Raw genomic sequence first — 13,763 nt, forward strand, 5'->3', positions numbered from 1 at the left:
AATCATTAACTTCCCAGCTGATGTAAAAAACATCAAGTAGATTGCGTGAGAGATGTTTTATTTTAGGTGGGGTTGACATTAGGCCTGGACATTTTAACAGACAAAACCAATTAATATTCATCCGAACCACTATACAAAATATCGAAAGGACTTAAGAATTTGGTACTTTTGGGTTCAGGACAATCCGAACCGAACCGAAATCCGAATAAAGATCCCAAAAATATCAAAAATCAGTTAAATATGTTAATGTTTTTATATATATTACAGTGATTTAGATATTTTGGAGAATTTTAAATATTTTTGTAATTGTTTTATTTGTTATTTTGAATCCATTTGAGTTAGTTTATGTAGTTTAACAAGTTTTTATTTAGATTTTTAAACAATTTGTAAGTTTTTAATAAGATTTTTAAATAATTTATATATTTTGAGTAATTTTTTTGTTAATTTTAAAATTTTTAAAACAATAGTTTTAGGCAATTTCAGATATTGGTTATAATTTGATCTGAATTCGACCTATAAACTAGTAAAACTCGAATTAGACTTATGTGCATAATACCGAAAAATCTAAATCCGAAAACTCGAATCAACCGAACGGAATCCAAAGGGACTTACGTAAGCCCAAGACTTTGTTTTATTTACAAACTAGAGTTTTGATCCGCAAAGATGCGCAAATATTATTTTTGTTTTCTAACAGATAATATGATAAAGTATTGTCTTTGTTCTGACATGTTCTTTGACTTGGAAAACTCAACTCACAATTTCTCCTTCTTTCATTTATCTGCAAATTTTAGAGGACAATAAAAATGAAGAAGTTATGTAAAAGGTTGTGAAATCACTTTTTTCAGCACAAACCACCGTCAAAAGTTTTTGTTTTATTCCTAATAGTTCTCGTATGAGAATCAAACCTGTTGCTACCAAACCAAAATCTACATTGTCCATTTCGATTCGACTATGACTTGCCTTCTTTCCTGATTGTAGAAGCACCAAGAACACCATCACCTGAAACCTGGTGACGATCCTCATGAGACTCTCCAGCTCTGATCAATATTCCAACACTTTCTACTTTCTTGTTGGAACCAAGAAAATGACCAATCTGACCAGTGACACCACCTCCACAATCACCAAACGGGAAAAGACGCTCAAACATGTCCGGATAACCTGAGCTTGAACCGGGATGGTAATAAAGCAACTTATCTATGGATTGTCCATCACCATTGAATGGTAGTGGGAGCTTGTGAAGCGACTTTTAAAAGACCGGATCTGGTTCATGATTTCATCTCTCCCCTTTTGACGTTTGTCTCCATTCATTGATGCCACTATAAAGTTACTACTCCCCATCTTCTTAGTAAGCTAATCCACCTTACATACATTTAATAAATGCAATTCAACTATCTGACATATAAGATATAGAGAGACCAGATAGCTTAAGAACACATGTACCTTTTGTCTTGTGCTGTAGAAGTTAATAGCTTGATTGATAATAAGCGTCCCATAAAGATCACAAAGTGTATCAAACTTCCACTCTTCTTCACAACATCAACATAATATTGTTCGATTCCCTGGAAAAATTAACATGTTGTAGTCTCATGGTTGAAGTTAAGAGTTAATCATAAGAATCAAGAATCAACTCATCACGCTTCACAAGTATTATCTCAGGATCCATCATGAACTTGTTTATCATCTCCAGTATCTCTTGAGTAAAAGTAACAGAAATATAGCAAACCTGAACATCGTATCTGTAAGCCTCGTAAATTTCGTCTTTGAAACCTTTGCTCAGCATCTCACCTTCATTACTCTTATCAAGAATCAAAAATTTAACAGCCTTAGTTTGTAAATTTCCTCTTTTTATCATTTTATTTGGTCGACCAGGTGTTCTAGACACATCATGTACACCACACTCTTCCTTCTTGATATCTTCTACAATACTCTTACCACCGATGCAGGCTTAAGCCTGAATATTGGTATGTACTCCCAGTAGATTGTATCGTCTTCTCTGTTTGTGAAGCAAATTCCCTTGATGGAGACAATATCAAAATCTGAATCATTGAGACCAAAAAAAAAGAAATTACACATTAGAAATTCAGATATCTCACAAAACCTAAATTAAACCGTTCTCATCCTAATTCCTAACCATGTAATAAAAAGTGGATAAGCATGAAAAAAAAACAGATATTGCAGCCTAATCTGTAGAAGAGAATAAAGGACTTGTCTTTGCATACGAAAGCACTGATATATTTCCAACTCTTGAGATCCCACTTTCATCATCTTCATAGTTTAACCCCATCTCACCTTCATTACTCTCTCCACCCATTCGTATGATTCAACCATCATATTAAATTCCAATTCAGTTATTATTATTCATAAGAATTTCAGAATCTAAGATTGGAGAAACGTACATAAGATTACCTAAGCTTTTTACTCGAGATCCAGACGACTGCTACAATGAGCTTTCCGGAGGAAACACATATTGGATATAAAGGGCCCTAACCCGGACACTTGATCCAGTGAGGTTCCTCAGGTTCGGCCATGGCTTGACCAGGCCGACCAGTCAGTTTTTTTAAGGTCTGATTAATCTTAAGTCAAATTCGGATAATTATGAGATTCATAAGATAGAGTCTATATGCGTTTTATTAGAGTCAATATGCTGAAAGATAAACTGATTTCTTTATTTATATCACAAAAGATTCGATACAATTGTTAAGTTTTCACTATAGGCTATTACAAAGTTCGATCCTAAATCAGTATATCCAACCACCCATCCATCCGCGGCCTCGAGTTTTCACGGCTAAGCCAAGTCCTTCCCACGATCACCATCTTGTCCTGAAACCAACAAAACGTAAGTATCTATCTGATAACTTAATCAGTCAGTTTCTAAGCATGCAACAATGAAAGGTTCTTTCTAAGTTCAACCCGAAAATCCCCTTAGTATAACCCGGCTTATCCAATCGTTTAACCAGATTGATCAAGTTCAGTTTGCGGATCTAGATCAAACTGTCTTACTCACTGAACCATCCGGATCGGCCATAACCCGATCAAGCCAAACAGCCATGATCTGTGATCTATCGGATCCAACACTTAAGCATCAGATCGCATGATCGGACCTGCTCTAAGCCCGGATCCCTTACCCAGTCCTAAGACCAAGACACTCGATTGTTTATACTGAAGAAAGAAAAAACGATCAAGTAAGGTTTGAAGGACGAAACCGGTTTAGGCCGATCGGCCATAGTCCCGTTCGGATCCACCCGAAGGCCATGGCGATGGTTTATCCAGTCCATACCTTAGACGTGCGCTCTGGAGTTCCAGTCGCAGTCTGCTTCGTTTTCTCCCTTAGATCCACCATGTTTGGATCGTTCTTCCAGCAATCACGGTCGGATCGCCTTCTGGACTTGATTCCGATCAAGTCTTCTCTTCAGATCGCGCAAGTCTCTCTCTCTTTCGGATGCCTTTGTTTCTGATCGAGTTTTTGGTGTTTTCCTTAAGAAAATCCATGTCCAAAAACGACCCCAAGGCCCCATATTTATAAAAAATCGGTCAGGAACGATTATAGGGCGAGAGGGTACATTTTCCAACCGCTTGGGCGGTTATCCGTACGCGCCCCTTCGGCGAGAAACTGACTCCAACTGCTTGGCACGTTTGCCACACGCGCAAGGCTTAGTCGGACCAGTCCAGCTCCGCACCTGATCCGACCAACTACTCGTAACCACCCCGAACTCGTCAAACTGGCCCAACCGCCGAACATTCCTCCCAGTTGAGTTGAGCTACCCGACAGTTGGTCCAGCAGGTCCAGCTGAGTCTACTAGCTTATCAAGCTGATTTAGATTAAGTGAACTCGTCCAGCTTACAGGTTGGCCTTTTTTCCAACTCGTTACACTCTTCCTTAGCTCGGTCCAGCTCCCTTTCTTCACTTTTCTCCCTTTTCTTGGCTAAGTCTGGATCATTACTCGGACTTAACCCTTTGTTCAGACCATGGAACGCTTGTGTTTGAGTCTTTCGACCGGCTTGTACATTCCCTCATCCCATGGCCCGTCCCAACGATCTTTAGCAAGGATCTGGGATGCTACAAGTCTCCCCCACTTGATAGGGATTCGTCCCCGAATCCAAACCAAGTACTGCTTCCTCCTCGAATTGTTTGAACCACTAAGGAAAGTCAGCCTTCATCTGTGCTTCTGTTTCCCAAGTTGATTCTTCTTTCCCATTGCAATCCCAAACAACTTTTATCAATGGGATCACTTTCTTCCTGGTTGCTTTTTCCATCCTATCAACAATCCGAACCGGCATTGTCTCCAAGGTTAGGTTCCTGACTAACTCCGAAGGCAGTTCCGGCACTATCACGTCTTGATCCGTAAGACACTTTCAGAGTTGGGATACGTGCAACACATTATGAAATGTATCCATTTCGGTTGGCAAGTTTAACGTGTATGCCACCGGACCAACCCGCTCAATAATCTTAAACGGACCCAAGTACCTCAGATTTAGCTTTCCTCTTCTGGATACTCAGGCTCAACCCTTGAATGTTATCATCTTCAAATAGACCAGATCGTCCACTGCGAACTCAAGATCCTTCCGGTGCTGGTCCGCATAACTTTTCTTTCTATCTTGGGCCTTCTTCATCTTATCCTTTAGGAACTTGATCTTCTCAGTTGTTTCTTCAACTATCTTCGGTCCAATTATGATGCGCTCCCCCAGTTGGGTCCATCATAATGGGGTCCGGCATGACCGCCCATATAACGCTTCATATGGTGACATCCCGATGCTTCTATGGAATCTATTGTTGTAAGCGAACTCTACCATAGGTAGATGCCTCTCCCACGAATCGCTCCAATCAAGAGCACATGCCCGCAACATATCTTCCAACGTTCTGATGGTCCTTTCGGATTGGCCATCAGTTTGCGGGTGATAGGCCGTGCTCATACTCACTCTTGTTCCCAAAGCCTTTTGAAAAGCTTTCCATAATTGAGAAGTGAATCGAGGGTCCCTATCCGAGACGATACTAGCCGATACTCCATGTAACCGAACTATTTCCTTAATGTACTTCCGGACTATTTCTCCAACACCATATGTCTTCCTTATGGGAATGAAGTGTGCCGACTTAGTCAGTCGGTCCACGACTACCCATACTGCATCCTTCTTGTTCCTGGTTGTTGGAAGACCAGTCACAAAGTCCATTGTGATATGATTCAACTTGTACTCCGGAATGGGCAAGTTCTGCAGCAATCCACTCGGGAATTGGTGCTTGGCTTTGACGAGTTGGCAAGTGGGACACTTGCTCTACCCACTTGGCCACATCCCGCTTCAAGCCCACCCAGTGGTAGTATCTCTTGATATCACGGTACATCTTTGTCTGGCCGGGATGAACTGCGAACTTGGACAAGTGAGCTTGTCTCAGTATCTCGTCCTTAAGTTCCCCATCATTCGGTACACTGATCCGACCATTGACAAGGATCATACCATTGCTTGATGTTTGGTACTCGGTCTTGTCATTCTGAGCAACTTTTTTCAAGTTCTCGTCCTTGCCTTGAGCAATCCGGATCCTTGTGAGCAGGTCCGCTTGATCTGCTACACTCCGACCCAATGGTTCCTGGTCCATAGACAATGCGTTGAGATGCAAGGCCCGGATCATTCCTTCAAGCTCTTCAGACTCCTTGTCGGCTGACACATCGGCCCTTCTCCTGCTTAATGCATCCGCGACCAAGTTAGCCTTGCCCTGATGGTAAGCAATATCAAGATCATAGTCGGCCACAAATTCATCCATAGCCTTTGCTTTAGGTTTAGCTCAGGCTGAGTAAAGATGTATTTGAGGTTCTTATGATCCGTGAAGATCTGCACCTTGGCTCCATATAGATATGATCGCCATATCTTCAAAGCAAACACTACCGCTCCCATCTCCAAGTCATGAGTTGGATAATTCCCTTCATGCTTCCTCAATTTCCTTGAAGCATAGGCAATTACTTTGCCTTTCTGCATCAGAACGCATCCAAGCCCGGATATAGATGCGTCTGTATAGACCGCATAAGGTTCGTCCGCTTCCGGCAAGGCTAGAATTGGTGCACTCGTCAGCATATTTTTCAATGCTGAAAAACACTTCTCGCACTCTTCCGACCATGTGAATTTCACATCTTTTCCGGTTAGTTGAGTCATGGGCTGAGCCACGCTCGTGAACCTTTCACAAACTTTCGGTAATAACCAGCCAATCCGAAGAAACTCCTCACCTCAGTGGCATTCTTAGGCCTTGGCCAGGCCTCGATGGACTTAATCTTCTCCGGATCGACCAAGACTCCTTGATCCGACACAATGTGTCTAAGGAACCCGATACTCCTTTGCCAAAAGGAACACTTGCTGAGTTTGGCAAAGAGCTTTTGTTCCCTTAACTTCTCCAAAACAACCCGAAGATGGCCTTGGTGTGACTCCCGATCCTTCGAATAGACGAGGATATCATTTATGAAAATGATAACAAACTCGTCCAAATATTCCTGGAAGATCCCATTCATCATTTTCATAAACGCGGCCGGTGCATTGGTTAGGCCGAACGGCATGACTAAAAACTCATAATGGCCATACCTCGTTCTGAAAGCAGTCTGCCGGATATCCATCGGCTTGATCGGAATCTGATGATAACCCGAAGCCAAGTCGATCTTGGAAAACCAAGTCGGCCCTCTTAGTTGGTCTAGCAGTTCATCTATCCGAGACAATGAGTACTTGTTTTTAACAGTAACCCGATTCAATCCTCGATAGTCTATGCATAGGCGGAAACTCCCATCCTTCTTCTTCGCGAATAGGACTGGCGCTCCCCAAGGTGAACTACTTGGCCGTATGAACCTTTTTTCAAGCAACTCTTCCAATTGCTTCTTCAACTCCGACATTTCAGCCGAGGCTATTCGATACATCGCTTTGGACAATGGAGTAGTTCCTGGTTCGAGTTTGATCGTGAATGGATCTGACTGGTTAGGTGGTAAACCCGCCAAGGTCTGGAACACATCCTTAAACTCCTTGACCACTAGAATTTCTCCAAGGTCTACACCCTTTCCGACTTCGGTTGTGGAGATCGTGGCCAGGTAGGCTTCACATCCCTTCTCGAGCATCCGTTCTGCTTGGATCACCGAGACCACCAAACTACCCGAAGTCGACCTTATCCCTTAGAAAGCGATCGGTCCAGGTTCACCCTCAAACCGGACTCACCCCCGATGGCAATATAAAGTGGCCCGATACTTTCCAAGCCAGTCCATGTCTAAGATTACCCCGTGGCTTTTAAGGCGGACTATCACCAAGTCTACAGGCATACTCCTGCCTTGGATCACAACCAGAATGTTTTTAACCAGCCCTAGCGAATGCATGACCTGACCACCAGCTGCATTCACTATGCCAAAACACCTGTCTCGTTCTTTCTGGAACATCCCCTTTCCGATCATATCCGGGCTAACAAAACTATGTGTTGCCCCATAATCGAAAAGTGCGTGTGTATCTACACCGCCAATACTCAAGTTTCCTACAATCATCCAGGCTGAGTTCTCTACCCATTACATGTTCCATGCAATACAATGCAATAATAGAAATAGGCCAGGGCGAAGTGACATACCAGTGATCGCTCGGAAGGTGCTAGACTCACCAGACTTCTACGAAAGCTCATAAACCCGCGGTGCCGTGGTCTGTCCCTTACCATGGGTTGACCTATCCGCATCCGCCCGGTTTCTCTTCTGCTCCCCTTGCAATTTTGGGCATTCCTTCTTGTAATGCCCCGTCTTTCTACAATGGAAGCATCATCTTCCATCCTCACTTGTCACTTTTCCTTGCCCTTGGTCCATTTTTGGACAGTTCTAGATCGCATGGTCCTTGTTACCACATCGGGTGCAGGTACCCACTGCTTTCCAGCATTCGCCTCCGTGCCTCCTACCGCACTGGGTGCACTCAAATCGACTTCCCGATGACTTACCGCCTTCCTCGACATGATCCCTCTTCTTTTTTCGGTCGTTTGACTTGCTACCCGAAGCCTGTTGGGTGTGTGACTTCACCCAGCTTTCCTCAGCAAGAGTTGTCTCCAACAAGGCAACTTTCTCGACCAGTTCCGAGACAGTACGGAAAGTGAGGACAGAGCAGTGCGTACGAAGTTCTACTCTCAGTCCGCGGAAGAACCAACACACCTGCACCGACTCGTCCTCCAGTTTCTTCCCAGCATACCGCCTGAAACGGTTGAACTCTTCCTCATACTCACGCACGGTTTTGCGACCCTGGGTGAGGTACAAGAATTTTGCCTCAAGCTGATCCCAAGCTTCAGCTGGGAAGTACTTCCTGTTGAACTCGTACTCAAAGTCCTCAATCCTATCGATGCTTCCTCCAGTACGCTTGTCCACGGTAATCCACCAGTTGTGCACATCCCCTTCAAGGAAGTGGACCGCGATATCCTTCTTGTAGTCGTCTGGACAGCGACTAGACTTGAAGTTCCAGATCAGACGGTTCCTCCACTCGCCTGCTTTGATTGGATCAGTACTACCTTTGAAGTGTTTGGTTCCCATACGGCTTATGTATTGCAACACACTCAGGTAAACCACCTTTTTCACGGCCTGGACTGGCTCTGGGTCCAGTTTTACCACTTCGGCCATTTCCATGACCCGTTCTCCTCCAACTAAAGGAATAGCCGTAGGAATCCGAGTCGATTGCCCAACAGATGAGTTCACCAATGGTGTGAACCCTTGCGTTAGGGTCGTTATCTGTGTTGCCATAGCCGTCAATGCCTTCAAGACTTCCCTCATGGACGGCTCTGCGGCCCGATGACGCCTACGTCCGGCCTGTTTGTCTCTCGCTCCACCAGCCAGAGCCGAGTGACTTCCCGCATTCGAGGACTCAACGACTTCCTCGTTATGCTGTTCCAGGTTGCGGTTAAGAGGGTCATCCTCTACTCGAGTCTCGGTATCAATAAGGTTAGTCTAAACCCTTAGTATTTCCCCAGCGTTCTGTCCAATCTCAGGTCCGATCGGAGTTGTGTTTAATGGATTGACTCCATCCAAAGCCGCAGCACTTGGTTCAGCCGGTCCCTTGTTTTTCCTAGTCCTTGATGATTTGCTTTTTCCAGCCCGAGGATAAAACATGTTAGCGAAATCGCCGCAACATATAATACATCCTAGACTAAGCAAAACGTTACCGTGAGACCCGAGCCGAATGAGTGGTTTCCCCATAACCCAACTAATCCTAGAATCAAGCATGCTCTGATACCAACTTAAAGCGCCCTAACCCGGACACTTGATCCAGTGAGGTTCCTCAGGTTCGGCCATGGCTTGACCAGGCCGACCAGTCAATTCTTTTAAGGTCTGATTAATCTTAAGTCAAATTCGGACAATTCTGAGATTCATACGATAGAGTCTATATGCGTTTTATTAGAGTCAGTATGCTGAACGATAAACTGATTTCTTTATTTATATCACAAAGGATTCGATACAATTGTTAAGTTTGCACTATAGGCTATTACAATGTTCGATCCTAAATTATTCTATCCAACCACCCATTCATCCGCGGCCTTGATTCTTCACGGCTAAGCCAAATCCTTCCCACGATCACCATCTTGTCCTGAAACCAAAAAAACGTAAGTATCTATCCGATAACTTAATCAGTCAGTTTCTAAGCATGCAACAATGAACGGTTCTTTCTAAGTTCAGCCCAAAAATCCCCTTAGTATAACCCGACTTATCCAGTCGTTTAACCAGATCGATCAAGTTCCGTTTGCGGATCTAGATCAAACCGTCTTACTCACTGAACCATCCGGATCGGCCATAACCCGATCAAGCCAAACAGCCATGATCTGTGATCTATCAGATCCAACACTTAAGCATCAGATCGCATGATCGGACCAGCTCTAAGCCCGGATCTCGTACCCGATCCCAAGACCAAGACACTCAATCGTTCATACAAAAGAAAGAAGAAACGATCAAGTAAGGTTTGAAGGACGAGACCAGTTTAGGCCGATCGGTCATAGCCCCGTTCGGATCCACCCGAAGGCCATGGCGATGGCTTATCCAGTCCATACCTTAGACGTGCGCTCCGGAGTTCCAGTCGCAGTCTGCTTCGCTTTCTTCCTTAGATCTAACATGTTTGGATCGTTCTTCCAGCAATCACGGTCGGATCGCCTTCTGGACTTGATTCCGATCAAGTCTTCTCTTCAGATCGCGCAAGTCTCTCTCTCTTTCGGATGCCTTTGTTTCTAATCGAGTTTTTGGTGTTTTCCTTAAGAAAATATTTGTCCAAAAATGACCCCAAGGCCCCATATTTATAGAAACTCGGCCAGGAACGGTTATAGGGCGAGAGGGTGCATTTTCCAACCGCTTGGGCGGTTATCCAACCACCCATTCTATCCAACCACCCATTCATCCGCGGCCTTGATTCTTCACGGCTAAGCCAAATCCTTCCCACGATCACCATCTTGTCCTGAAACCAAAAAAACGTAAGTATCTATCCGATAACTTAATCAGTCAGTTTCTAAGCATGCAACAATGAACGGTTCTTTCTAAGTTCAGCCCAAAAATCCCCTTAGTATAACCCGACTTATCCAGTCGTTTAACCAGATCGATCAAGTTCCGTTTGCGGATCTAGATCAAACCGTCTTACTCACTGAACCATCCGGATCGGCCATAACCCGATCAAGCCAAACAGCCATGATCTGTGATCTATCAGATCCAACACTTAAGCATCAGATTGCATGATCGGACCAGCTCTAAGCCCGGATCCCGTACCCGATCCCAAGACCAAGACACTCAATCGTTCATACAAAAGAAAGAAGAAACGATCAAGTAAGGTTTGAAGGACGAGACCGGTTTAGGCCGATCGGTCATAGCCCCGTTCGGATCCACCCGAAGGCCATGGCGATGGCTTATCCAGTCCATACCTTAGACGTGCGCTCCGGAGTTCCAGTCGCAGTCTGCTTCGCTTTCTTCCTTAGATCTAACATGTTTGGATCGTTCTTCCAGCAATCACGGTCGGATCGCCTTCTGGACTTGATTCCGATCAAGTCTTCTCTTCAGATCGCGCAAGTCTCTCTCTCTTTCGGATGCCTTTGTTTCTAATCGAGTTTTTGGTGTTTTCCTTAAGAAAATATTTGTCCAAAAACGACCCCAAGGCCCCATATTTATAGAAACTCGGCCAGGAACGGTTATAGGGCGAGAGGGTGCATTTTCCAACCGCTTGGGCGGTTATCCGTACGTGCCCCTTCGGCCAGAAACCGACTCCAACTGCTTGGCACATTTCCCACACGCGCAAGGCTTAGTCGGACCAGTCCAGCTCCGCACTTGATCCGACCAACTACTCGTAACCACCCCGAACTCGTCCAACTGGCCCAACCACCGAACACTCCTCCCAGCTGAGTTGAGCTACCCGACAGTTGGTCCAGCTGGTTGAGCTCAGTCTACTAGCTGATCGAGCTGTTCTAGCTTAAGTGATCAGCTCGTCCAGCTTACAGCTTGATCAGTTCTCCAGCTCGTTACACTCTTCCTTAGCTCGGTCCAGCTCCCTTTCTTCATTTTTCTCCCTTTTCTTGGTTAAGTCCGGATCATTACTCAGACTTAACCCTTTGTTCAGACCATGGAATGCTTGCCTTTGAGTCTTTCGTCCGGCTTGCACGTTCCCTCGTCCCATGGCCCGTCCCAACGATCCTTAGCAAGGATCGGGGATGCTACATGATAGGTTTAAGCTAATGATTATGTAAAATCATATTTAAAAAACTAAACTAATTATAACGCCCCGACCGCCCACAGCTAATGGGCCACCCACGCCCGCTCTCTTGGTCCGTGGGCCCCATCCTGTCTGACGGTCGGTCTGTTAATTTTTCAAGGCTCTAGAGTCTTGTTTACTGACCCTGCAATCACCACCCGCCCTTTTCCCATGCTTTGGCCTCACTCGCACGCTATCGCGAATCACTTCCCGATAGGTCTCCCTTCCTTCCACTACTCCAGCTCAAGCACGCTTAACTCTGGAGTTCTTTCAGGATGTGCTCCGGAAAAGGTAAGTCAACTTTGGTGACATAGGTAGCCAAATCAATTCTCTTAAGCCTTTTCACATATCACAACTCGGGATGTTACAATTCACCCCCTCTCAAAGAACGCAACGTCCTCGTTGCGCCCCACGACAGGTCTCAGGACGCCTCTCAGGTCAGAACTGAGATGGCTAACCAGCTCTAATACCACTTATAACGTCCCGACCGCCCACAGCTAATGGGCCACCCACGCCCGCTCTCTCGGCCCGAGGGCCTCATCCTGTCTGACGGTCGGTCCGTTAATTTTCCAAGGCTCTAGAGTCTTGTTTACTGACCCTGCAATCACCACCCGACCTTTTCCCCATGCTTTGGCCTCACTCGCATGCTATCGCGAATCACTTCTCGATAGGTCACCCATCCTTCCACTACTCCAGATCAAGCACGCTTAACTCTGGAGTTCTTTCAGGAAGTGCTCCAGAAAAGGTAAGTCAACTTTGGTGACGTAGGTAGCCAAATCAATTCTGTTAAACCTTTTCACATATCACAACTCGGGATGTTACACTAATATTAATGAAATCATTGGTTTAATTTAGGTATGTTTAGTCACAACATATTTCAATCGGCCCAAATTTAAAATATGTCTTGGTAAATTTCAAATATGATTATGTTTTAATAGATTAGATATGTTAATTTTCGGCATAATCGACCTTTCTTTTATAAAAATAGGGTTTAACTAACTTCTAAAGAAATATGAAATTGTTTAATGTATGCGCTAAACATGTATGTATGTAACATAGATTTTCGACTTGGATTATTATTGTATTGGACGCAAAAAGATGTAATTCTATAATTCTATGTGACCTAAAGTAACTTAACGCATACGACAGACACTCGTCAGACGTTATATTATGTGCTTCAAGTCTGCACGTGCAAGTCTTTTTGTTTGATTTTATGATTTTATCCCATTACATTGATTATTCGAGTTCAAAGGTCAAATTAAATAAACACAATGGCCGATAATCATACGGAGAGGCCACACAATTTCATCAACCAATTAAGTTAGTAATCATTATTAATTATACTTACATCGATCGAGTTTTTTGTGTTCACTACTTGAATGTTGTATCAATCTAGTTAAAAGGTCAAATTTATTTAATTCTTAGAATAGAACATTATTTGATATTAGCGTGTTTGGTTACATAACATTTTAATTTATATAGTTTTGACATTTGTATATAAAACATACTGTATTTCTTTAAATCTTTGTTTAATGTTTTATTCGCGGGACTTAGACTTCATCTCCTTAAAACCCAACTTAAGAGAAAAAAGTATCTCTACAAAAAGAAGTTGATACCATGTCTATTATCTATACAATTACTTAGTGTAGTTACTTTGGCTAACTAATTAAGTCTTTAAGCTGACAAGAAAACAGCGGCATACGGAGGAAAAAAATCGTCGGTATGTCGTCGGGATAACGCTATTCCGATGACATACCGACGAAAAAAGTCCTCGGAAATAACTCCTCGGAAATTCATCTTTCCTCGGAAATCCCTCGGAAATTTCCGACGGAATTCCGAGGAAACCCTATTTCCTCGGAATTTCCGAGGACCACAAGTTCGTCGGAAATTCCTCGGAATATTCCGAGGAAGATGTCGTCAGAATATTCCGAGGGATAAACTTCCTCGGAATATTTCCAAAATTAAAAAAACAAATTATAAATTTATTTTTTTAAATTGAAATTCGAAAATATAAAATTAAAATTGAAATAGAAAACATATTTAAAATACAAAAAATAATAAAATAGTTTTTATAA

The 13,763-nt window shown here is 43.6% G+C and overlaps 1 protein-coding gene and 1 long non-coding RNA gene across 4 annotated transcripts; both read right to left on the reverse strand.

The window, feature by feature from the left end:
- Positions 1–747: 747 nt before the first annotated feature.
- Positions 748–3,097, reverse strand: LOC111202036. 3 transcript variants are annotated; one of them, XR_007322028.1, is made up of 4 exons: positions 2,397–3,097; positions 1,724–2,036; positions 1,441–1,559; positions 748–1,359 (listed from the first exon to the last, which is right to left on the reverse strand). It is a non-coding gene; the product is annotated as an uncharacterized LOC111202036 (long non-coding RNA). The 3 variants fall into 3 exon arrangements; XR_007322026.1 differs by having other exon boundaries at positions 2,407–3,001; XR_007322027.1 differs by having other exon boundaries at positions 2,220–2,999.
- A 4,075-nt stretch (positions 3,098–7,172) lies between these two features.
- LOC125585996 lies at positions 7,173–8,744 on the reverse strand. The gene is made up of 2 exons (XM_048755755.1): positions 7,928–8,744; positions 7,173–7,507 (listed from the first exon to the last, which is right to left on the reverse strand). Exons 1-2 carry the CDS (start codon positions 8,742–8,744, stop codon positions 7,173–7,175), a joined length of 1,152 nt encoding a protein of 383 aa, XP_048611712.1.
- Positions 8,745–13,763: the final 5,019 nt, after the last annotated feature.

The sequence above is a fragment of the Brassica napus genome, chromosome C4 (genome assembly GCF_020379485.1).
Source record: "Brassica napus cultivar Da-Ae chromosome C4, Da-Ae, whole genome shotgun sequence".
NCBI lineage: Eukaryota > Viridiplantae > Streptophyta > Magnoliopsida > Brassicales > Brassicaceae > Brassica > Brassica napus.

Bases quoted from the DNA above. Each gene is read 5' to 3' on its own strand.
- LOC125585996 (XM_048755755.1), bottom strand. From the start codon at position 8,744: ATGAGGGAAGTCTTGAAGGCATTGACGGCTATGGCAACACAGATAACG. The intron at 7,508-7,927 runs GTAAGTCATCGG...TGTAATGGGTAG, and splicing joins GGATCATGTCGAGGAAGGCG to AGAACTCAGCCTGGATGATT.